The sequence below is a fragment of the Branchiostoma belcheri genome, unplaced genomic scaffold, assembly GCF_001625305.1.
Source record: "Branchiostoma belcheri isolate BF01 breed outbred unplaced genomic scaffold, Haploidv18h27 scaffold65, whole genome shotgun sequence".
Taxonomy (NCBI): Eukaryota; Metazoa; Chordata; class Leptocardii; order Amphioxiformes; family Branchiostomatidae; genus Branchiostoma; species Branchiostoma belcheri.
This window is the reverse complement of record NW_017804298.1, coordinates 1,866,080-1,891,578: the sequence shown is the minus strand read 5'-3', so window position 1 is coordinate 1,891,578 and position 25,499 is coordinate 1,866,080. Positions and strand designations below refer to the sequence as shown.

The 25,499-nt window shown below is 40.4% G+C and overlaps 1 protein-coding gene across 1 annotated transcript in view; it reads right to left on the bottom strand.

Annotated features, from left to right (window-relative positions):
* Positions 1-25,499, bottom strand: part of LOC109483581 (microtubule-associated serine/threonine-protein kinase 2-like) — a 72,857-nt gene that overhangs the window by 16,187 nt on the left and 31,171 nt on the right. Inside the window, exons 2-12 of the mRNA XM_019786616.1 lie at positions 25,166-25,471; positions 23,773-23,804; positions 17,374-17,450; positions 11,972-12,047; positions 10,199-10,277; positions 9,089-9,160; positions 6,760-6,923; positions 3,850-3,961; positions 2,283-2,459; positions 937-1,032; positions 426-558 (exon numbers count right to left, since the gene is read on the bottom strand). Coding sequence (XP_019642175.1) covers positions 426-558; positions 937-1,032; positions 2,283-2,459; positions 3,850-3,961; positions 6,760-6,923; positions 9,089-9,160; positions 10,199-10,277; positions 11,972-12,047; positions 17,374-17,450; positions 23,773-23,804; positions 25,166-25,471 — 1,324 coding nt within the window. The remainder of the gene's footprint in view (positions 1-425; positions 559-936; positions 1,033-2,282; positions 2,460-3,849; positions 3,962-6,759; positions 6,924-9,088; positions 9,161-10,198; positions 10,278-11,971; positions 12,048-17,373; positions 17,451-23,772; positions 23,805-25,165; positions 25,472-25,499) is intronic.

Genomic DNA, 25,499 nt, shown 5'->3' with positions numbered 1-25,499 from the left:
AAAGCACTTTCTGATAACAGCCCTTAGGGTTTATCACAGTGTCTGTGTGCACATGTGTCACCTGCGATGGGGTCCCCGGTGAGGGGCCAGTTTGCTGCAATTTTCCAGTAACAGCCCTTATAAAGGACTTCTCCATGTCACTTAATCATCTAAAATGTTTCCTGAAAACTCTCCATGTGTTTCCCACCCATCTAAAGCACTTCCTGTTAACAGCCCTCAGGGCTTAGCACACTCGTGTCTGCACGTGTGTCACCTGCGATGGGATCCCTCGTGAGGCCCTGTTTTCCAGTAACACTCCCCTGTAAAGGGCTTCTCCATTGTCACTTAATCATCTAAAATTTTCCTCGGACACTCTCCATCTAAAGCAGTTTTCCGCTAGCAGCCCTCAGGGCTCATCCCAGAGTGTCTGTGTGCACATGTGTCACCTGCGATGGGGTCCCTGGTGAGGCCCAGTTTGCTGATGATGTAGCGCGGGATGTCAGACGTGATGCCTTGGTTCTCTCTCGCCACGCCCTCTGCAGCCTCCAGGAGGTGGTAGAACTGCTCGGGATCAAACTCCTATGATTTGACAAATGTGTGGAGGTTCTTGTTAGAAAGAATGGCAGACCCAAGTGTCTGGATGGAAGCTCAGAGTGCAAACGTCTTGAAAATTGTCTCATTCATTGTGCTCTACAATAATGATACCAAAGGTTGTTGTTAAGTGTCTAACAGTCTGTCTCCAAAGACAATGGTATCATCAACCTTCAAGACAAATTAACAAGTAAACAAAAACAAATTTTCGCTGAACTCCAGTACCATTGACAAAAATGTAGTGGTTGTATCTTTCAGTGACTCTAATGTTCGGAAGACTTCATCTACTTGTTCATGTATCAAATCAAAGTCAAAATAGAAGCAGATATCTACATTTAAAGAGTCTATTTAAGAAGAAATCTTTACCAGGCATTCCAGCAGTCTGGCCGGTCTGGCGATGATCATGAGGAACTTCTTTATTAGGTTGACGATGTCGCCGGCAAATTCCGACCGCTCACGTGCCTGGAGAAGATGGCAACAACATTTAGTACATCATTCAAAGCCCATAGCTGTATTCTCATGACTAAAGGAGCCTCTATATATATTCTTGTGAGAAAATGATGTTAATGATACAAATGGTTTCAACCTACAACCTGGGTAAATAAAGAAGACATTAAAGTAAAGGTGACATTCAAAGTAAAGGTGGGATCTGACAATTCTCCAGTGTCACTGAAGAAAGATAGTGGATGCTACCTGAAACGTCTGACCATTTCCAAATCAGATCCAGTTGCTTGAGTAACTGCTTTTTGGTGTATCTTATTACCTGGATTTCTAACCTTCACCGACATGGTTAGATAACATTTAGTAACTGTCTGGATGGAATAGTGTGTCTAGGCACAATAGGCACTAAGGTAACAACCATGTAACATTTACCTCAGTAACGAGGCGGTACAACGATTTAATGACTTGGACAAAGGATGAGGGACTAATTATGCTATCTTCCCAGGAGAAAGTACAGTACTTTGAAATGCTGGGGCTTCGTAATGACTGTCAGGGTACTTGTCACGTTTCACACTCGCTCCTTGTCTATAGGAGTGGCTTTTTACACGAGGCACGTGGGTAAGTATGTCAAGAGGAGGGTCGTAAGTCTGTGTTCTTCTCAGCATCAAGCACTCTGTGATTCTCACGTGGAAGAATGAAAGCTGTCAACATGACACTTCAGCGTGTCATCGTATCAAGCCCTCGTAGGGAGCGTGAAAGGGAGTAAGGGGGCGAAATTGATGGCATAGAAATTGCGTAAGTGGACTGGAGACAGCAAATGAGTTAGCGTAGGTTTTGCTGACATATTTTGAAGAAGGTAACTTGCTTTGAAGGGAAAATGCATATCATACATGTAGACCTATTCCCCAAATACCATAAGATTGTGAAGAAGAATCTTGGTATAGGGCAATACCGGTACGCACTGCACAGAGCCACTGTTACATAATGTAACCTCTGCGTATGACATTGAACAGTAATTTTGTCTGACCCAGACCTCTTTCCACATGATGTCAATGAAATGCTATCAGGAGGCTGATTTGAGTATTTCGTGAACAAACAAAAGCTCAAACAAACAAACAAACAAACAAACAATAATCATTGTTGTACAGTAATTGTTCATCATTGGGCAATGTGGGCTATAGATTACACATAGATTAAAATACCACAATCGCGTTTCCCCAACCACACAAATACACCTTTCTCTTAGACAATAATCCAAATAATAATCTCACATCATTCATCAGTTTCTCCAAGTTTTCTGTCAGCTCGAAGAAGTACCGCCCTGTGATGAGCCCTTCCCGTGACTTCTGTAGACAGTCTCTCGCCAGCTCCAACACCTGGTGGTGAACAAAGCTGAACGTCCCGTCCGCATAGTTGTCGTTTTTGTCCGCGATCTGGTCTATGAATTCCTAATGAAACAAAATAAAGAGACCAGCTTTAAACACAGCATCCAATACCTGACCCTATCAGAGCAATATATTTTGCAATAACTTGAGGCGTACATGTATATCATAAATAGTTTGTTAACAGTGTTGCTCAATGCAATGTTGTTCCCTTGTGTTGTGTATATATGAATGATTATGCTGATCGTAAAACTTTTGCTTTTGATTTTAGCTTCTGTAGTAAAACAAATGTTAGAATATGTCTTTTAATGTTATGCAGTTAATTTCTGTACTATCACTTCATCAATTCAGCCTTTGGGCAGAAACATTTTGCAAAATAGTTGATGTCATAATAAACCATTCTATGTAATGCAATGCCAAATGACCACTTCTGGGCATTGAGCTAGGTGATACAACAAGATTATGACCCTGAATTTTATGACTCCTCATGAAGGATACGTGACTTCTTATTTTAAAACACTTGTCCTTGGCTACGATGTATTCACGGCTTGCCTTAGCATCTGTGTTCAACAGTTCCCCCGCTGCCAGTATCACAAGCTCATTTCACATGCAGAATTAATTGGTGATGGCATTACAGTGTATACTCCTTTGACGTTAACAGCTATTGCTTTATTTTGCACTGCATCTAAATATATTAATCACTGACAGGTTAATATAGATTGCTAAAATAAGCTTCTATGCCTGGTATAATCAGTGCGTGTTTAAAAGCATGACTAAGTGATTTGACAGGTACTGAAATGCCATCACACCACACATAACAGAAACAGCACTGTCCACGGTACTGAAATGCCATCTGATTCAGCCTTTAGCAGCCTAAAGTAGCCTTTTGGGTACCAATTCTTAGATTTTAAAACTTGAAAATCTTAGCCCTATAATTGCAGACTGGAGACGTAGGACACTTGTCATACATATTTTTATGGAAGGTACTGAACATCCATAAAATATGTTGTATGAAAATATGATTGTTCTACAGATTAAATTCTATTTTTTCATAGTAATCATACAATTAATTTTTTTGGTGTTTTATATTCTAGACCTTTGGATACAGATAGCCTGGAACCCAGTCGTGAAAGCTATAAAATCTACCTTCACTTTGTCAGAGTGGGGATAGATTGGCATAGGCAAAGCTTTCAAGACTGAATTCCAGGCTATCTGTATCCAAAGGTCTAGAATATAAAACACCAAAAAAATTAATTGTATGATTACTATGAAAAAATATTAATTTAATTTCAAGATGGCTGGGTAGCCCCATTCAGCTTTTCTGAGGTGGCCCAACATATTACAAGACATGGTCAAACAAAGGAAAACAACAGTATACATAAAAAACAAGCCCAAAAGCCTAAAGTACTAAAAAAATATCAGGAAAAATGAAAAGATGAGAGATTTTCTAACGCACCTTTAGCCGATCCTCCATCTGAGCAGTGGCCTTGGGGAAGCGCTCCTTGTAGTAACTGTTGATCATGAAGACATCACTGTCCCCACTCATGTTCGGGGACCGTCCAGGACTACTGCAGGGGGGAGGAGGGAGAAATTGTACACACTATTGGCATCAACTTCATCTTAAGAAATTCAAATTTTCTGTTAAACCATGATCCAATGAAGACCATTATCAGGCTACACATACTGTGACTGTATGGTCTATGTGATTTTTTAAACACCATGTAGGATACAATACCTTGAGTATTACACACAGGTTGTACCGCGAAAGCTTGTGAGTCTTGGCTAATGCCCTTATATAGGCTGCGAAGGCCTGCACAGTTTTTTGGCAGAAATCTATTAATTGTACATGTCAGCATGCAACTCTCGTGGGAACACAGCCAGTTTCTGACAACCTGACAGCATTTGAAAGCTGGGAATGGCACTTAAGATATCCTTCTGTGATTTTTTTCCAATCAGAATTATTCAGAGCCAAATGGTCTTGTTAAATAAATAGAAATGCTCATAACAGAATCATTATAAGTTACAAAGCACCTTAAATTATTGCCTCCTATATCAATGTTGATAAGACTTGACACTTTATTCAATAAAGCATGATTCAAGTTTACATAACAAGGCGTGGCATATTAAAAAAAACACCCATTCAGACACCTTAATTGCTTTAGATCTGCACATTTTTACAGAGTACCATCAACATTTTTATTTATCAAATGTTCAACGTCTTGAGAAAATGTGTCATCATTACTGACTTTATGGCGGGAAAAGTCTACAGTCACACAAAGATTTGACTTTGTGTAGTCGTCAAGTTTTAAAATGGAGAATGAATGACACAACATTTATACAAGGAATGTTCACCGCATGTTGAACAGTTCTTACCCAACTGGGCCAAGTACAACATGTCTTCATCCATACAGGGGTGGGAAAGCATAGCAACATGTAACAACATGATAGATAATGTGATTATCAGGAAGGACCAATGAGAGCACATGTGTTACAGGAAGTGTTTTGATAGAGAACTGTGATTGGCTGGCTTGTGTCAGACAAGGACCAATGAGAGCATGTGTTACAGGAAGTGTTTTGATAGAGCACTGTGATTGGCTGGCTTGTGTCAGACAAGGACCAATGAGAACACATGTGTCACAGTAAGCGTTTTGATAGAGCACTGTGATTGGCTGGCTTGTGTAAGACAAGGACCAATGAGAGCACATGTGTTACAGGAAGTGTTTTGATAGAGCACTGTGATTGGCTGGTTTGTGTCAGACAAGGACCAATGAGAGAACATGTGTTACAGGAAGTGTTTTGATAGAGCACTGTGATTGGCTGGCTTGTGTCAGACAAGGACCAATGAGAACACATGTGTTACAGTAAGCGTTTTGATAGAGCACTGTGATTGGCTGGCTGACAAGGACCAATGAGAGAACATGTGTTACAGGAAGTGTTTTGATAGAGCACTGTGATTGGCTGGCTTGTGTCAGACAAGGACCAATGAAAGCACATGTGTCACAGGAAGTGTTTTGATAGAGCACTGTGATTGGCTGGCTTGTGTCAGACAAGGACCAATGAAAGCACATGTGTCACAGTAAGCGTTTTGATAGAGCATTGTGATTGGCTGACTTGCATGTCTTACATGTTTATGATTGGCCTTGTGATAATGCTTTTATCAGACAAGGACCAATGAGAACATGTGTTACAGGAAGTGTTTTGACAGAAACATTGTGATTGGCTTAAGCTGGCTTGTGTGTCTTACCTGATTGTTCTTTCCCCTCTTGGGAAAGTGAACCAGTGTTTAGGAAAAGGGAAGCTGGCTGGGCCTGCTAGGCCGCCCCGCCCTACCAAACAACTGCTCGCATAGGACAGAACACAGAACAACAAGGACACAAATGTAGAGCATAAATTAAATGTAAAGAGGGTAAAAAACAATGACTGTGATAGCAACAAAAGCATGGATGAATGAGACAGCATATTTGCCCTACCAAGCAATGGCTTTCAGGCAAACTGAGCTCACAGCTACATGCAAGGTGATGACTTTGCAAGTGTGCACGAAAAGGTGGCTTGTGTAAGAACTTAGACTCGGGTAGTGACTGCAGAATGCAGAATACACACAAAACAAAGTTTAACAAACACAGGCATTGGCAACAAACAAGAAAAGCAAAGAAACAAGATGTAAACAATTACACCACAAAAATTATAAGTGCAAAGAAGAAGTACAACCTCAGTCTGTAATGTACATGTATGTATGATGAGAGAGAGGGCAGAGGGTTGTTGTTGTGGACAGGATTGATGTTTATAGACTGATGGAAATTCAAATTCTCTCCTTAAGCTTTTCATTGGTTGTGGACGCTTTCAAATTTACACTGTCATCGTAGCTCCATGCAGAGAGTCCTCACGAGAGTAAAAACAAAAACATTCTTCTGCTATTTTTACCCCATGATCTTCTACGATACTTTTAGTAATATTCCAAGGCTTTTCCATAAGGCGAGAAGGTTTGATGCTACGGTACTTGGGGAGCATTAGGAGCTAAAAAAAGGATATCACTCGACCTTAGAATTCTCCATTACTGACACGCACTTAACCTTGCTTTTTGTAACGGTGTTGTTCAATAATACAAAGCCAAATGACCACTTCCAGGCTACTGAAAATAACACTGAAAGTACCACTGAGCTAGGTGGTACGACAGATATACGATTATGGATCAAAAGATGGCAGTGGATGTTTATTTTGAAAGCTTGAGGACTGTATTCGTAGCCTGGGTTTGTAACAGCAACCCTGAAAAAATTGCCGTTACAAATCAGATGACACCCAGGCTACTGTATCTAAAGGGACGACAGAGTTTTGAGCCTCTGACAGTTTCTCGCGTCCGTGTACGTACCTGAGACTTCGTGAGCGAGGTCTCATGGCAGGCGACTTTCTGCCGTCCTCATCGGTGGTCCCGTTACTCTCGTTACTGCTGAAGTGTTTGGTGAGGAAGCGCAGCTCCTCTGCCGTGGGCTGGTACGGCAGCTGGTGGAGCTTCTCTTGGGACGAACAGGAAGACTGGAGATGTTGGAAGGAAAAAACTTTAATATTAGGATTAGGTACTACACAAAATGGTATTGTGCAGTAAGGTACATGTACAGGTACTGTAGAAGACAACCAGCAAGTCAGCAGAACGTACCAAAATCCAGAACAATGTAATGTGCATAGTACTTCTAAAGGAACATATAGTTTAAGGTAGTATAGAACAGTGTCTGAGGCCTTTTCGAATGTCTAGAAAATAAGCACTTTGTTGTGTTGTTGTATTTAAGGATGCCATCCCATCTGTAGTTTTCAAATGTTGTGTGGGAAAACATATCTTCTGCAAAGGACAAAATTCTGATCCAACAGAAACTTGGACAGTACATTCTGCTGACATGCTACTTAAAGTTACTGAGAAACATTAGTAAAATCCAGCTTCAAAATGGACACTCTTTCATTAATAAATACCAATCGCAACCAGGGGGTTATGAGAGGTATCACATAAACCCATCACTGCAATAAGTTACAAGTAGCTGTGAAAAAAATTCTGGCTTGACAGTAAAGCAAAAAATGGAAAATCACACACGTCACATAATCTGATGATAAACAACTTGATGAAAATGTAAAGGAAATGAAAAATTAGTAGACATGTCATCACAATGGTTATTGAAAGAGTGAGACGATATAACACTGAAATTAGTATTCATGAACATGATCTTAACAGTCCATGCATATGGAAGTGGGAAGCACAGGCAATGTCATACTGAAGAAAAATCGAAGCCTTCTAACTAAATCTGAGGTATCCCTGACACTGCACACAAAGAACAACAACATAAGGGGGCCTGTCTGCTGCAGTACAATCTGACTCAAGCAAAATGCTCCTTGCTACAAGAAAGGGACAAACCAGTAAGAATCACGAGGATGTGTTTGAATATAAATTTTATTTCTAGCCAATACTCTCTCTGTTTCAATGATTTAGTTCTGCCTTTTTTCTCACCTTTCGTACACAAATTGCATGTACTACAATGTATTCATGAATTATAGTTTCATCAAGTTGTCAAGTCACTATTGCAGCAACACCTGCAATGTGAACCAGTCAGAACTGCCCTGAGGAAAGTGACAGACAGTCACTGAAACGTCGGCTGAATAAATCTCTGACTTGTTTGTCTAAGAAGAATCTTTATTCAAATATGTATGCTTTTATAGTCCTGGAACAAGATTTTGTTTTGATTTTCACATCCTCATTCATGACTGTTCCTGGCTTGACCCTGAAGCAAAGCAGGGTCTCAGATGGTAATCAACTCTGACAGTCAGTAACTGCCACATACAGAGCAGCAGAAATGAAAGAGACAGCAGCTACTGGCAACTGCTGAAAATAGTTGATGTAGTGGGGAGTGGGGTGGGGCATATGACAAGCAATCGAACCTTTACTGACCTTACTTTAATTTTGTCTCTTTTCTTGTGTCAATTATTTTGCCTCCATTACCATTTTTGTAGCATAAAACTTTGTCGTAAAACACAGCCCTTCCAATGGTTAACTGTTAGGATAAATACTGAAACCCTGACTATACTAATCTTGTGTGCATCTTTAAATAGTAAAAGATGTACCCAGTAGCCTTTTAAATGTCAGGCAAAAACCACACTGCCATAAAATGACAGACTCGGCTCTCACATGCCCTTTTGGTTTCCCCCATCTTAAGTAGCATGAACTTTCATCAAGGCTGTGGCATTTTGACTGACAAACATTAATGAGAGCACTTGACAAAATTTTGTGTTCCATAGAAAAAAATGGGAGGAAAATTGCTGACCAGTATTTTTAAGTAGACAGAAAAAAGTTGACAGCGCCATACGTTATTGGAGACAACGGTATCACAACCAACAAAAAAACAAAATAGTGTGATGCACTTTGTCTTCATGGTAGCTAAATATGACTGTCTGAGGAATATAGACTTGTTCACGGAACTTAAAGTTAAACTACCATATCCTAAAGGCAGAAGAGGGGGCGCAAAAGACGAATGACTTGATAACAGCACAGCACAGAGATGGCCTTAAAACTCGCGAACATAAAGGTACTGCGAAAAAAAAAAAGGAATTGCAGTACCAAGCAGTAAAAAAAAGCGGCGCAAGTGGATGGAAAAACGTGCTGCAGAAATATCACAGGCCCCCCTCCCCCCCAACAGTTGAGAACTGGTGAGGTTATGTACCAGTAGTGCATGTGGGGACTCCTGTTCCACAATGGACGAACTTGGAGAGTCCGTAGACGAAACACCCGTGTGCTACAGGGAGGAGAGGAAAGTCATGTAACGGCCAGGTTTCCTCAAGGTACCATTCTACAACAGGGCTCGAAATACTGGGTGCATGTGCACCCAATTTTTATCTGTGGGTGCACCAGTGCAGCCAAATATTTTTGTAGGTTTACGTAATGTAAACATACACCGCATATTCTTGACATCTACATGTAAGTGTCAGAAAAATAATAAAACATTTGTTGTAGTACTCTTGTAGTAGTAAAAATTTTGAACTTAGGTCCCATTTTACATTCAAGTTCAGAAGAGGAACAGTTAAATTTGTAATTAGCTCACACACACAAAATACAGTAGAGTATTTTGTGTGGTGCACTTGAAAATTTTTTTGGGTGCATCAGTGCAACTATTCACAAAAATGAATTTCGAGCCCTGTACACTTAGATGAAAAAAAAAACATTCAACGCTTCAAACATACAGGTGTGCCTTTTAAACTGCAGGCTGTTAGTAGGCAGACAACAATCATCATGTGTGAAACTTAGATCATACGATATATACAGACTGACAGGCGAGGAGTAAGAGTGCAATTAGGGTGACATTACAGGCATACGGTCGGGTAGGTTTTGTTGCAAGCACTGGATGCACAAAGGGATGACGTTAAGCTTGAAAGACAATCTACGATTGAGGCAGTTATTTATGTATGACCAGAACAGGGTTCGACAAAGCAGGTAGAAAAATACATAATAATTATAGCTTTACACAACACCAAAACTACATTCCTTTATAAGCAGCTTTCTTAACTATAAAATGTCACATAAAAATAGCATTTAGAATTCTATATATCCTTAGACAAAAATGACGGTAAATGTGCAGGCTTTTTAATCTGCTGGAACCTTAAATGCCACAGCATTTTTGGACTATAAATAACAAAATGGCATTTAAAAATTGTATCATTAAGACAGAAAATGACAGAAAGGCAGAAGCCTCTATCACTAAAACAAAATTCTATCCTAAAACAGAAAATGACAGAAATGCGCAGGCTTGTATCTGCTGGAAATGAACGTTACTCACAGAGACTGCAGAGCTCGGTGTGTTGGTTCCGTACCCAGACGACGGTAATGATGCGACTGACCACCTCCGACCCTCCATCCTGCAAATACAATGTTCCATGGTCACTATCAATGGTGTACAACAGTCCTGATTCTTGATAAAATGCTGTGCAATACCCCTCTGTCGGGGTAAGACGCTCTGCGTAGTTACTGTTTCCTCAGTAGTAGGAATACGGCTTCCTTGAAGTCGTCAGGTTCGGTGATTTCAGTTATGTCCCGAGGAAGCGCGTTCCAGTCTCTGACTGAAAATAGGAGTATCTGTAGTAGTCTTTACGGTGACGGGATTCAATCCAAAAGAAGCCTGGGCAACTGTCTCCTCAATACAAATCTTGCCACAGTCGTGCAGGCAGATAGGAGTAAGGACACTATGCTGAGCCTTGGCGTCTAAGGCTTTATAGTGACTGAATGGATGAGCGCATCAGTGACACTCTCTCTTATAGGACACCAGTGCATACTTGTTGCTACTCTCGATAATACATGTAGCACTCCAAACCCTCTCATTTGAGCCACTCCATTTACCGCGGGGAGAGAAGGCTCTGTTGCACGTGCCGTCAGAATGCATGTTTTCTGGCTGAGAGGGTAGAGCAGCTTTGAGCGCACCACTACACATCACTACCTAACCTTGAGTTACCTGTCCCTTGAACTCGTCCGCTAAGAATTAGGCCTAGGAAACAACATGTTGCGTTTCCGTTTTCCTGATCCACCCTAGCAAAAACCCGCTGACCCTAGCCTTAACCTTTTATTTTGATTGACTGCTGGTATGGCTATTTAAGTTTTTTTCTAACGTCTGAATGCCAAATGCTCTGAATATTCACAAGCATTTTTTCCAGTGAATCGGGTGAAATATTTGTCTACAAGAAAACAGGTAGATGGGTCCTTGAGACAGTCCCAATGCATTGCTTCAATAACTTTATTTCTTGGATCATTTTAGCCAAAATCTACAAAAACAAAACAAAACAACTATCCTTTCCTAATCACCCTAGTTTTTTCAGGACTGATACAGGAAACACAACATTAATTTTCCTAGGCCTTATGCAGATAGTTAGGCAATTGGTGGATGTAGCTAGAAGTTGGAGATTATTGTCTTCTGGGTGATCCCACATGTGCACTTCCTGTCTATAATTGCATCTCTGACAAAAACACATTTTGAGTGTCTCGTTGAAGTTAATCCAACAGTGTTTAATAAGGAGGAAGTATGTCTAGAAATAGTAAGAACTAATCAGTTATCGAGGTTAATTGTATAGAATTAATATTTCCTTCCTTCCTTCGTCTCACAACTTTATATAATTAGTAAATTTACTATTTTTAACATATTCTGTTTGTCCTTGGTGCTGAATTGACATCCGTTGAATATTCTTTGTTAAAAAATTACAATAATAAATAGAAAATATAATTACTTTCTTCCTCTTACAACTTCATCTGATCTGCAAATTGATACCTCCTACATTTTTCCTGCCTGTCCTTAGTACTGAAATGCTATCCATTGAATTTTCTTTGTTTCACAAACATCTAAATGCCAGAACTCATGCCATTATCTTGTATCCTCAAATTTGCTATTCATTTTGTTTCCGCATTCATTTTTTGGCAAATACAATTCATTTAGCTCGATTGCTGACTTGGCTCGTTTCTCAATGCTGATTGGCTGCCTCTGTCAACCTTTCTCCCAAATAAGGTTACCAGACAGGAAACGGCTCTGCGTGTTGATTGGCTGATGAAAAATTCAAACGGCACTGACCTTTTGACTGAGGAGAAGACAAAATGGCTGTGGGTACTTGGGGAGACATTTCTCGGACTATCCGCTGGGCTGCCTCCTGCGAAAACAAATGTATACATTTTACAAAATATTGAAGCAATGATCCTGGAAAAGAATAAACTAAAAATCTAAAAGGGCTACCATAAGACTTAGTGATCAAATGTGTATAATACATCATTCAACAAAAGAGTGCATACTAAATAATATACACAAGAAATATACAAGAATTTTTCTCACAAACCCAAACTATAGCAGACATAGTTTATTTAAAAAGTGAACATATAGAAGGTATTGCCCCTTTGATGGCACATAATGGTACTGTTAGGAGCTACACATATACATGTACATTGTTTGCATCAAATATTTAGTTAGGCCAGGAAAAAAGAAACCAACAAACAACTGTTACAGAATAACACTACCGAGAATCCCAACCTAAAATTGTGAACTTGTTTTTCAAGGTTTAGAAAGAAGGTCTCTAGAAGACATTGGTCTACTTTTCAGTCCAAGATGTAAACAACAAGGACTTCTTAGAACATGGATATTCCGCTAGAAAATACCTTGTTGACACAGAAAGACGTAATGGGGTGGTTTGTGAGAGCTTAGAACGTGGTGTGAAGTCACCGTGACATGGTTAGAAGGGCAAGGCGCCCTGTTTTTCAGTTTAAAATAAGACCAGGGTCTTTACAAAATCAACACCACAGTGACAGTTAAATTTACAGTGTCAACATTGGCAGTTTGTTGCTTTTTGTTTTTCGGTCACAGGCCTATTTGCAAGAATGGACAACACAAACTGTCAGCAAAATGTCCTGTATTTCTAGCCTCTAACATTACATAAATCCACATACATGTATCCTGTTACAATGTGCTCCTTTGATGCTGACAGAAGAGTCTATCACAGTATTTATAGACGCTTGTTTCACATTTGAATATTAAATTTTGTTATCAGATATTTACGCTGGTTTATGTTTTTGTATCTTCTTTACTTTGAGGTACTAAATCATACAATTAGATTTCTCAGCTAACCTCAAGTAGGGTATTCTAGGAACCCATCCCCCAATTCCACAGGGCACAGTGTATTTAGTAGGAAGGTAATCAATTTGGTTTAGACAACTGGTAGCACTGTCTATGCAATGAAACTAAATTTGGCTGTGATATGTCAAAACAAATGACTGTGGTTTGCTTACATTTTGAATACTACTCCGACTAAAGATCTGTATCGCAAGGCATGTTATCTTCTTATACAATCATGTACGCAATCATACGTTGTATCTTACCTTTTAACATGTATCTGACCACAACATCTTTTAGCATAACAGATGGCATTGCATGACAGATTTTTCCTCACAACCTCCAATTCTTCATTCTGGTTTTGTTGCATGACCCCTAACTTATAATATAGTCTTTGTATTATTCATTTTGATATTTTGTATCACATGTAAAATATGATTCAAACTCATCATTCCTTATTACGACCCAGAATGATCTTTCGTCAGCCGTGGTCCTAATTCCTTTCCCGACAAACCAGATCAGTTTCCTGACGTCTGTCTTTCCATTATTCATTTTGATATTTTGTATCACATGTAACACATGACCCAAACTCAACATTCCTTATTACGATCTTTCGTCAGCCGTGGTCCTAATTCCTTTCCCGACATACTAGATCAGTTCCCTGACGTCTGTGGAGACAATCTCGTCATTCTACATCTAATATTTATGACTCATCGGAGCCGCGGACTGGATGACATCATCCCAGACCATAACCTAATCCCAAGGTCGCCAGTCGTCTCCGGAATAACATTAAACCAGCTTGAATCAATAGGCAGCAACCTGAATGGTAATACTCCAAATTAGATGCCGTTTTCCCCTAAGATGTTATCGGTAAGAGGAGGTTGCGACCTCTTGTTTTTGGAAAATTGAAAAGGGAGGATTTAAAAAAGAATTACAAAAATACATCCAAAAGACATTCAGCAAGTCAGCCAGAAACCTGAATGGTAATTCTCCAAATTAGATGCCGCTTTTCCCCTAAGATGTTATCGGTAAGAGGGGGGTTATGACCCTACACAGGCCTTGTTTTTGGGAATTGAAATGGGATTCTAAGATTTGAAAAATGACAAAAACATTGCCAAAAAACAGCCAGCAAAAAACAGCCAGCAACTTGAATGGTAAGACTCCAAATCAGATGCTGTTTTTCCCTAAGATGTTATCGGAAAGGAGATAGAGGTTGTGACCCCTTGTTTTGGAAAATTGAAACGGGAGGATTTGAAAAATGGCGATAGTACAGATAAAACGTATTCCTAAACGTGCCACTCATCCCAATTTAACAGATAGACAGTTGGAGCAAAAATTGGAATTCCAATATGGGTGACCTAGTGCATGGTGGCCCATTCCTCCCATTCATTCTATGATTGAATATTTTCTGTCTGGCATAGGTCATCACACTAACATTTCTAACACAGCTTCTACTTTCAGTTCTCTACAAATGTCAAAAACCATTTGGCCCAAAGCTTCAACTTCATACATTTGTAACAATATGAAACTCAACAGTCTATGACTTACATGTATGAATCTATGATAGATCCTTACGCCATATAAGAGCCGGTACTATGACAGTGTTTACATATCCTACTATCTCACAGCATGTGTAAACAGGACGATGTTTGCGCAACATTTTACATGTAGCTCTCCCAGGTAATGTGTAGTTAATGGGCCCTATTGAGAGTGTATGCCACCCACTCCATGCTGTTTATTCTCTCTTACATGTATCATCAGTACCATTCTTTTCTTCAGGATGTATCATATTGATCATACAATGCCCTTAAGCATCATCCTTACTTTGATGGCCACATTTGTTATAGCTTTGAGGCCAACCGCTATGACATTATACATGTGTGTGGGTTTCATTTTAAACCACGAGTGTATACTAGTACGTGGGCGATGATCTATTGCATTGTGGTATGATAGAAGCAGTCCCAGAGATCTGTTTACCTCTTCCAAGGAGCTTCAACAAGATATACTAAATGTCCTTGCCTCTTCTGAGATAATTCTGAGGAATTGCTGTGCATTCTTCCAACACACAAGGCTTTCTCTTGTTCGAGACTCGCACACAAATAATGCCCAATTTTGTTGTTGCCAAACACTGAGACAAATTTGTTTCTCCAGACAAAAACAAATAATAATTCTTTAGAGTGAAATCATGTTTATTAAACAACCTACTGTAGCTGCAAAGGTCAATGTACTTTTGGACATTTTTGTTTTACACTGCTTGAAATAAAGCAAGTGTTACCAAGCAAGTCTTTTAAGAAATCATAATAGCCAACTGATGTTGTGCAAGGGACCACTAATGAAAAAAAAAGTGAAAAACATAAAGGAGTATATTTGCTTTGAGAGTTAATTTGTTCTTCCCATGGCCAATTATCTTAGACTGGAAGGACCTGACGTCAGTATATTGTCTTGACGTAATCTAATAAAGTGTAGACTTACAATGTTACATTCAAAGGCATATACATGCTCTCTGCATGCAGAGTGCTCAAGGCAAAACATAATAGATAGTTTCTGCGTGATTTCATACATCAAGTCAGATTTTACCTTTGAAACCTTGTACAAAGATACGGCATTAATTTATTTGATCTTTGTTTTGTACTTCCTAAGTAACAGTCTTCCTCATATGCTAATTATTAAGATCCTGCAGTGCTTGACGTCACATCCACAGTTGTGTGCGTGAATCAGATCTCCATTTATCTTAACTCCAAATTGTTAAAAACATATCAGAGTAACTGTTGATTCACATGTAAAGTGTAACATGTATTGTGTCTATTTTGTTCATTTTAGTGAATGTTATTCAATTCTTGCAGTCTACACATTTTACAGTGGACTTTAGCATGATCATATCTTTGCTCCAAAGCTTAGCAACCTTAACTCTTTGTATACAAATTTAGTTGCAGTATGAGAGTGGAAGTATGCTGTTACTTAAGGTTAGCCTGGTATCCACCCCTCTAGTCTGTTAGCAGCTAGCTATAGGGTAGCAACCAGTGAGAAGGTGGGCAAAAAAACAGGACCTGGTATAGTTGGGTGATTTTCCTACCCACAATTTGCATAAGCCTGGCACCAATAATTGATATCAACACACACAGCAATTTCTTATATTAGAGCACACTATAGCTTATATTGGAATGGCAATGGTTGCGAGAAGGTACGTGTATGTACATGTATGTGGGCTTAAAAAATACCACAGAAGCAAACAGTGGTAGCTATAGATTCTGAATTAGATTACTCCATGGGCAGAGAGAGAAGACAGTCCACCCTGGGAAATCTCCTGACAGCTATCCCGGCTTCAGTGAATCGTGATTTGCCTCTTACATGTAATCAAGCCCAGCATATTGGGTCCAATTAGAATGGATCTATCCCTCGACCGTATCTGGACTGTAAAAACTAGATTACTACAGAAAAACTTTTAATAATGCCTCGCATTTGGGGAAAATTACGACTGCCATTCGGGTGCCAAATTTGATTTGGAAGCTCAGAGGCAAATACTGTTTGGAAGGTTGTATTCTTGAAGCTTTCAAGGGGTTTTAGAAACCTGCAATTTGAAGACACAAGGCTCATCCTAATTCTTGATGGATTGGTAGCTACAGTGTACCAAGATTAGGTTGTCTGAGTAATATTTGTCCGTCATGTTAAATGGTATTTGCTCATGCATGTTATGCATGATGTGTTTGTGTCTCTTGGTGCAGTGACATTATGGCCTTACCAACTGCTAGATACTAGACTTAGCAGAGCATTTACAAATGCTTTGTAACCACATACAAATCATACACACATAGATGTATATCTAACAGAGTGTCAGGACTAAAAGCCATTAAGGTCAGACTATATGTAGTAGGACTTATAATCAGCCTGTGGTCCTACATATAGGAGAGCTTAAACCATACGTATATTTTGTTGAATATACACTCCGATACTTGAATTGTACAGCGGTTACCTGACAAAACTATAGTGTTATGAAGAGACACCTTTGAACAGGTATAATGCAACATTTATATCAATATGATACAGTCTTTCATACAGTTGACCTAAATGTATGTCAGCACATGGGGATAGAATTTTTCATCACATGTGTAGGCGTGATCTTTTGAAATATTAGATTAGACTATACAGTAGCAAAGCATGTTGCTTCAAGGGTTCTGACACACACCGAACCAAAAGAAATGCCAAGTAACAAATCACGATGCAGAGACTCATAGAAAGACGGTGTACGTGAAAGGTCTAAGGGAAGATATATGTGAAACAATGGCTTACACTACGTAAGTTACAGTATCAAGTGTGGCCGGTAAATCTTATTGGATGAATTATTCAAAGAAGAAATGGCAAACGAAAGGGCAACTCACCGTGAGGGATTGGAGAATGCGCTCTTGGCAGCGTCGGTGAGGTGTTGGGCAGAAGACCTTTCCTCCCGCGACCGCAGCTGTGCAGGAAGGAGAGACAACGGTAAGTGGGGCTTGTGGGTACGGTGAGTTCGGCGTAGCTCTTGTGAAGGCTGCTGGACAGGTGGGATATGGGAACGTCCGATCCCGACCCGACCGTGTGCGTCACGTCGAAGGTGAAAATCCTGGGACTGCTGGAGCGGGGTGGGGGGGTTTTCCTGGGCGGAGGGGGGGTTCTGCCCTTTACTGCGGCTGCAGCAGGTGCCATGGTGTCGTGTGACGGTGCCTTGGGGCGGGTGGCAGGTGGCTTGTCCAACTTTGCTGCCTCTGCCATGCCGGGTGGGAGTGTGCCGCATCTGTTCCAATCTCACACATGTATAGACACAACCTTTGAACTTCAGATCACACAGCCCTCAGCTTGAGCCAGGGCGGGCTGCGAAGCAGGCAATCACATGTTCTCGACCGAGTTCCATCACATACGAAGGTATAAGGCTACTAGGACAGGGCATGTTGCCTCTTCAGCTGGCTGTAATGGTACCACACACAGGGCACACTCCCCACGTTGTATTTGCACCCTTCCCCCATTCTGGGGAGGCCCAGGCCCACCAGTCCAGAGGAATTACATGAGCACTTTCGCACTCACAATACAAACATTATGGGCACAAAAATCAATATGAGGGAAGGCGATGAGGTAAGGCCAGCCAGCCTGCGGACCAATCAGCCAGCGGAACGTTCCATTGGAATATGTCGGGGGACGACAATAATCCCTCTGTACTTCCAGTCTAACTGGTTATGCATTTCTGTCAATTTGATTTACTAGGAGGGACAGCCCTTGTAAAATTCGTACGGACAAGCTTGCTATGGAGGTTTTGCAGGGATTGTAACAACCCTTTCCCGCCCTATTTATTCACTGGGTGGTTCGTTCCACCACATAACATGAGATCCATGCATCCCAGAGCGTCTGACTGCTGCACTGGCTTCCCGGCAACCTCTAAATTTGGCCAGCGGAAGCAAATGTTGACCCGCACTGATCGGAAATCCAGTTCCGCCTTACGAGTAAACCTTGTTTGTAACGATTAACCGCAGAAGAGGGGGGGGGTCCTTAAACCGAGATAGCGGCACTGCAAGGACGTGCTCTGAGCAAGGTTATATTTTATGAAGTTCAATGCTAAATATCAATCAAGTTGAACCTGTGCCACCAATTTGTACATAAGTTATCACGCAATCGTGATCTCATTGAAAATACATTACTTATAAAGAAAAGTCACTATGTGAGCATTATTTCGTAGATGGAATTCAATATAGAAGTCGTGAAAGGCTAATTTGGGTGAACTATATAATACATAACTGAATGTTGTACGTGCAGCTGCACTATTCTGAAATGTCTCGGTTCAACAAATTTTCAAAGAACTGGTCTAATCTAAAATCAATTGATAGACCACGTACTTTGGCTAATATTTAACAGCTAATGTCTACTTATATTTATGAAATTGGTAAAAAAAACACCCATAAATTTCTGCAAATGGACTATGGACAGGTGTTTACTGTATATGAAAACTTTTGAACGGAGGGCATGTGCGTGTCAATCACTGGGATGCATCTTTCAAAAGATATTTACTGTACACTAAGTCTCCTAAATCAGGCCCTGGGGACCAGTCCTCTGTGGTAGGTTTTGTCAACAGTACTGTGCCTGGAGGCAGTTCCGTACCCATGTGGTCCAGAAGCCACAGGATTAGCACAGCTACGTGACAATCTCGTAATACAGGTCTGCTTACCCAGGTACAATGTAAGACCCTACTGTGAAATACTGGAAATTCATTCATTTTCGAGGGCACTCAATTGCAATTTTGCAATAGGAGGGAAAAGGAGGTTCTTGCATTTTTTTTAGGTTTTCCTGGTTGAAAGAATTCTGTATAGTAATTGTATTCTGTATTTGTATTCTGTACAGTTGTACAGGCATATTTATTTGGTGATCTGATTTTATAGTACTAGACTGTAGAGGATCATCATGAATACAGCGAAAATAAAACCAATCTTTCAAAATTAACGCTGTACTTCTAATTTTACTGTGTATTGGTCCCCTGAAGGCCAATTGGAGTTGTACAATCATAGTTGGCTGTAGGATTTGAGGCCATGCAGCACTCTCCAAGTTCCAGGGTAAGCATGCTTGTCATGGTCAACATGTCTTAGCTATGCCCAAGGAAACCTGCCTGGCCAAAATTGGTCACCTAAGAGGTCAGTCTGACCTTTTCCAAGGCTCTGGCCACAACGATTTATTTCTTTGTTTCTCAGATGTTTACAAGTGAAAAATAAAATACAGGGCTGGGAGGAAAACTCAAACTTTCAGGAAATCCTTCTTTTCATTCTTAATTTTAATCTAATGAGCAACAGACTAATTTGGTGTAACCAACTGTTCAGAAATAAGGGCACTTATTAGTTATATTCAGCCCCAGGAAGGTGAATACATAATTGAAGGACAGCAATAAAATCTTTTACAACCATTGCTGACATTTTTGTGTGGTACTGTTACAAAGTGTATGCATAACCCCTCGCTATAAAATAAAATTATGAGCTACAGTTTCAGCCAAAATGTCTGCCAACAATCCGTAGACTTTAATTTGAATCTTGTTTAGCTGTCTGCCAAAAATCCGTAAGACTTTTGAATCCTGTACAAGTTAGAGGATCTTTGTGCATCGCTTGCTGAGAATAAAAGCCATTACAGGTGTTCCTTGAACCCTACTTGAGATATTCTCACATAAAATCTATTACAAGCACTGCTGAAATGTTTGTATGGTACTGTTACAAACTGTGTGCATAACCCTTGCTGTAAAATAAAATTACGAGCCACAAATTTTCAGTCAATCTGTCTGCCAACAATCCGTAATACTTTTGAATCTTGACAATATTCCCCTTATTTCCTTGAACAGGTCTGGGTACAGATCATTAGTCTTTCTCTTGAATCGTGACCCAATGTCTTCAGTTCACGGGTGGTTTTATAGTGCAAGATCAAAACAGAATTTGCGTTTTGTCATGCACAAGTTAGAGAATCTTCATGCTTCTTATCTAGCTGAGTGTAAAAGCCATTACAGGTGTTCCTTGAACCCTTATTGAGAGATTGTCACATCAAATCTGTTACAAGCACTGCTTCAGTTTCAGCCAAACTGTCTGCCAAACATCCTTAATACTTTAATTTGAATCTTGTTGAGTTAGAGGATCTTTGTGCTTCACTTGCTGAGAATAAAAGCCATTGCAGAAGCCATTACAGGTGTTCCTTGAACCCTTCTTGCGAGATTCTCACATAAAATCTGTTACCAGCTACAAATCTTCAGTTTCAGCCAAACTGTCTGCCAAACATCCTTAATACTTTAATTTGAATCTTGTAGAGTTAGAGGATCTTTGTGCATCCCCAGCTGAGTGTAAAAGCCATTACAGGTGTTCCTTGAACCCTTCTTGAGACATTCTCACATTAGTAAGAGGATATGGGTGACTTCTCCTTGACCTGCCTTCCCAGGGGGCCTCATCACTCAGTAGGAGGTGCGTATCAGATCACCGCTCTACTGTCATCCCTGTCACCCTTAACTTTGCTTCATTTCATTTTGGAATATCCTCTCATCCAAGAAATTGGTTACACTTTTCAGATAATACTCAGCATTTTGGCTCTTTTGTACTGTATGAATACAATAATGTGATATGAATTAAATACAAATTTTGTAAGTATGTTTATTTTTATGTTTATTAAAATTTACCACATTTGTGGAAGGATTGACATGACAGGCGACTATTACCTGTACAAGATGTCAACCCTGAGATCAGACTGTATAAAAGGCTTAAACCACTCGCACCAGGAAGGACCACACTCTTATTAGTCTCTAAATGAAGCTAAGTAATCATTTTCCCCTGAGTCGAGGAGGAAATAGGTGTGTGTAAATTGCCTTTCGGAATGGCACAACACTTACCAGGGGCCTGCCAAGGGATTGAAATCTTTCGTGCCTTTAACCCTTCAACAACCCTAACCATAAGACCTCCTTGCCAACTTTGGGTGTTGGCATACAGAATTTAGCGGAAACAATTGCCATTGAATCAGAATTTTGAATTTAAATCAATACAGCAAACTGCGACAAATTTTGTAATCAGAAGAAGACTTTGAGTCTGTGACTGTAGATTATGATGCATCAGACTTAATTATGAATGATGACATCATTTACAATCATTACGTCTCTAAGTCTGTTGTAATAACAATTTAGTTCATCCTGTCTCTCTGTTAGTGAGCAAGTTTTTTTTTCAACATCTCTCCTACAAGTTTCAGTGATGACACTTGTGTGTTGTAAGGACAATACATCATAACAACTGCAGGTGGTTCTGAAGCAATAAGAGAGTCAATTATGAAAGCTGCAGGGTGTCTGGATTTGTTGCCTTCATTAGTACTGTAGAGAAGCCACCAGAGCATCAGACCCTAAAATGGAACCCTCTAAAAACTGGATATTTTACTTTACTGAGTTTAGTCTTTTTGATGTTTTTAAACAATGCTTGCAAGTTGGAAAGGTTAGATGTGACAGGTCATTTCGGGTAATAATAGCCATGCTGCTGCCGTGCTGTGTGCATGCAAAGCTGGTGTGTTATGCGAGGGGTGGTTATACCAGCTTTACAGATACAGATGTTTGTGTATCTGTTTGTCAGCATGAGATTTCCAGTATACACATGGCGGCATTAGACTGTATTGTCATACATGATCAGTGCTGCTATTTCGGTCTGTGGGAATAGGAGGGATGCAAAGCAGTATGGGTAAGGGAATGAGGTCTGCCATCTCTTGTTGAATGTTGCCAAACACGGCTGTGACAGTCCCACATTCCGTCCTGCTTACAACATACATGTACATCATCATTTGCTACATGTATGTCGTCTGTCACGAAAACAACGTGATCATTTAATAAAAAGAAAGAGAGCACACAAATTGGCCGTCAGATTCAATCAAACTTGAAGAAATTCTACCATCTTGTTACGAGGGCTATCACTCGTAATCAAAGATATCCATAAAATGTGCCACCGGTGCCAGCCCATGGTAGGCGCGTGGCTCCCAAATGTTCATCGCGTTGCCAACTGGAATATATATAGCCTACTTTCCAGGAAGAACTCAGAGGCTAGGTCATAGTTTCCAGGTAGAATATCCTCCTTATTTGGGCATTGATGTTGACTTTATAGCTGCTTGGATGAGTCATCAAAGTGAGGGGTATAACCCTGGAAAAAAAATTTGTCTGATGGCGCTTGTTTTAGGCAAAGCATTTTTGTGCAGGTAATGCTAGTGTGCAATACAATAATCATATTTATGGCCAATTCAGAAATGAGCCTACATGTACGTTCGGTATAATATACCTACATGTAGCTGGCACACTGCCGTGTGCCTGCAAAGCTGGGGTGTTATAGGTGTGTTATGCTGAAGGGTGGTTATACCAGCTACAATGTATATCCACGATACAGATGAAGGCAGAGATTTTCTGCTATGACAGTTTTTTTTGTTTCAACAGAATTCAGCAGTGTTTATTATTTCATGAATAGGCAAGACACAATTAGAAATGCATTTCTTGTCACAATATTATTGTGAAATAAGCATGCGCCAATAACACCTAATATCTGAATTTGTAATGAGCGATGTGAAAAATTGAAACGTGATATGCCGCAAGTGTCTTCTCAGAGTGGTGACCTATATAAGATGATTTATGGACAAGTAGTTTTGATATTTGCTTGTTAGCTACATTGACATGCAGGCCCCACGGGACCTAACCTTCCATAACCTCTCCACCACTCTTTTGCATGAGGCAAATGACATACTGTAAGTGCACTAATTTTTGCTGGATCGTTGCAATTGTTTGCTGGCAGGAAAGATTTTTGTGGTAAACAATTCTGCAGTATAGTGGTATCACAAATGCACTGTTGTGGTGTTTATGAACTCATTGTTGAAAGCTCATTGCAAAAATTGTAAAAATAAAACCACTGCGAAAATGTTAGAATTTGCAGTAGTTAAAGGGATTGGGATTCACATACACTGGGTCCAATTTACACTGAAAAGGTTGGTCAGCATAACAAGAGTTTTAATACACTTAAAAGACCACGGTTAAAGTGAAGAAGAAGAGCATAACAACAATTCAAGAGATAGCAAATAGTCTAGACACATAATGTACAAAATATCCATGAAACAATGAATTATGTTCAAACCAAAACGAAACAGTTTGTTTTTCCTAGAATAGCCATCACACATGATTGATATATTAATATATCATAGACTTTTAAAACATAACAGTAGGTGTTGTCTTATTGACACAAAATGGTTATGCTGATGGTATAAAAGTTAATTAATGGTTAGCTCACCTGCTCCCTCGTCTTGACATGGTTAAGTCCTTCTGCAACAACAAAACAAAAAATACATTTCAGTTTTAATGATGAGGCTATTTTGCATAATTCACATTCTGTGATTGCAGAACTTGTAAATTATTTACATTTTTTCACTTCCACAAGTATGGAAGTACTGTGTTGGGTGGCTTAGCTTTGGCTTTTTGCATCTATTTGTCCATACAGAATAGGTTGACAGCACAAGGGTTGGGAATATTGACAGGCAGATTGACAGGTCAGAAGGTCAAGTTTCTGGAAATGGGGTGAACTTGAAGGTCTCTGAATCTAGCAGGAATTAGGAGTTGACATGGAGGGGGGGTTCAGGAACCAGAGGATTACAAAGAAATATCCATCAGTGTTTCTGTTTTGACATACACCATTTTGTTACCTTGAACTTCAAGGGTATTGTCAGCATTTGGAATTATTCCAGGAACTGTTGGTGACATTGATTCCATTATGACTATTGTCGTACCACATCAATTTGAGCACTCAGATGCCAAAACAAGGCCTGCCTCCATTCCCCCTACAGGACGGCACATCAACAATCCAGTCATTTGTACTGCTGTGTCTTTCCTGTTATTCCCAACTGCCAGAAAGGGAAAAAGCCTATAATCTTTCAATTGGTAATTGCCCACCCATGATTCGAATGCTGTCTGAGGGAAGATTACTCGACGTTGCCAGCAGACTGTGAAACAATTCTCCCGGTACACAAATCACCGCCGGCTAGGCACCGGAATGCAGATGAGGGGAGAAAAAGTCAATTTCTGCGTCCCGATGCTCCCCTAGGCGCCGTAATTCTCGGAACAGATCGACGGAACGCCGGCGGCTACACCGCGTAACGTCTTGTCTTAACCGTTGCGATGTTTAAAGCTTGAGCAGGTTTGGGAATCCAATTTTCCAGCTGCCTTGTGCTGAGCATTAATTTTTCGACGGGTTTGGAGATGGGTATCGTATGTAATTTGCTCTGGTTCCTGGGACGAGGGTGATGATGTTATTTAGAATGGGACAGCATACATAATTACTGCATGTACTGGTATGTCAATGATGGAAAAGAGGGTGCTGATTGTATCTTTTATACCCCTATAGCTATGTTCGGCCACCAATGTTATGTTGCAAGAACACTAACCCTAACCTGGTGTTGGAACATAGGGCTTTGCCCTGTAATGTAAACCTTTGCAACCAAAAAACAGTTACTCTGCAACTGGATATGATTTTGGAAAATTGTCAGATGTTTCAGGTAGCATCCACTACCTTTCATCAGTGACACTACCTTTCATCAGTGTCACTGACGTAATGCTACTGAAACATCTGACCGTTTCCAAAATCATATCAAGTTGCTTGAGTAACTGTTTTTAGGCAAACCTCTACTTACCATGCTGGATGCGAGTGATGGTGCTGACTGCCCCAGCACCTGTGTTCTCATGCGCAGGAGGTTGGACGACTCGCCTAGGTAGTGTCCGCTGCCGTGGTGCGGAACGGTCAGACCTCGCTCTAGCCCCAGATGCTGGACCGGCACGCCTCCCAGGCTGTCCCTGCGGCCGCGGGGAGACCGCGCATCGTCCGAGGAGAGCTGGCGCGCTAACTTGAAGTTCCTGGGGAGGGTGCTGGCGAAGTCCTGCGGGAGTTCTCGGGGCTTGGGTGGAGGGGGAGGCGGCGCTGGGGGTGGGTCATTATCCGACTGGAACAGAACAAAGAAACGTGTAAAT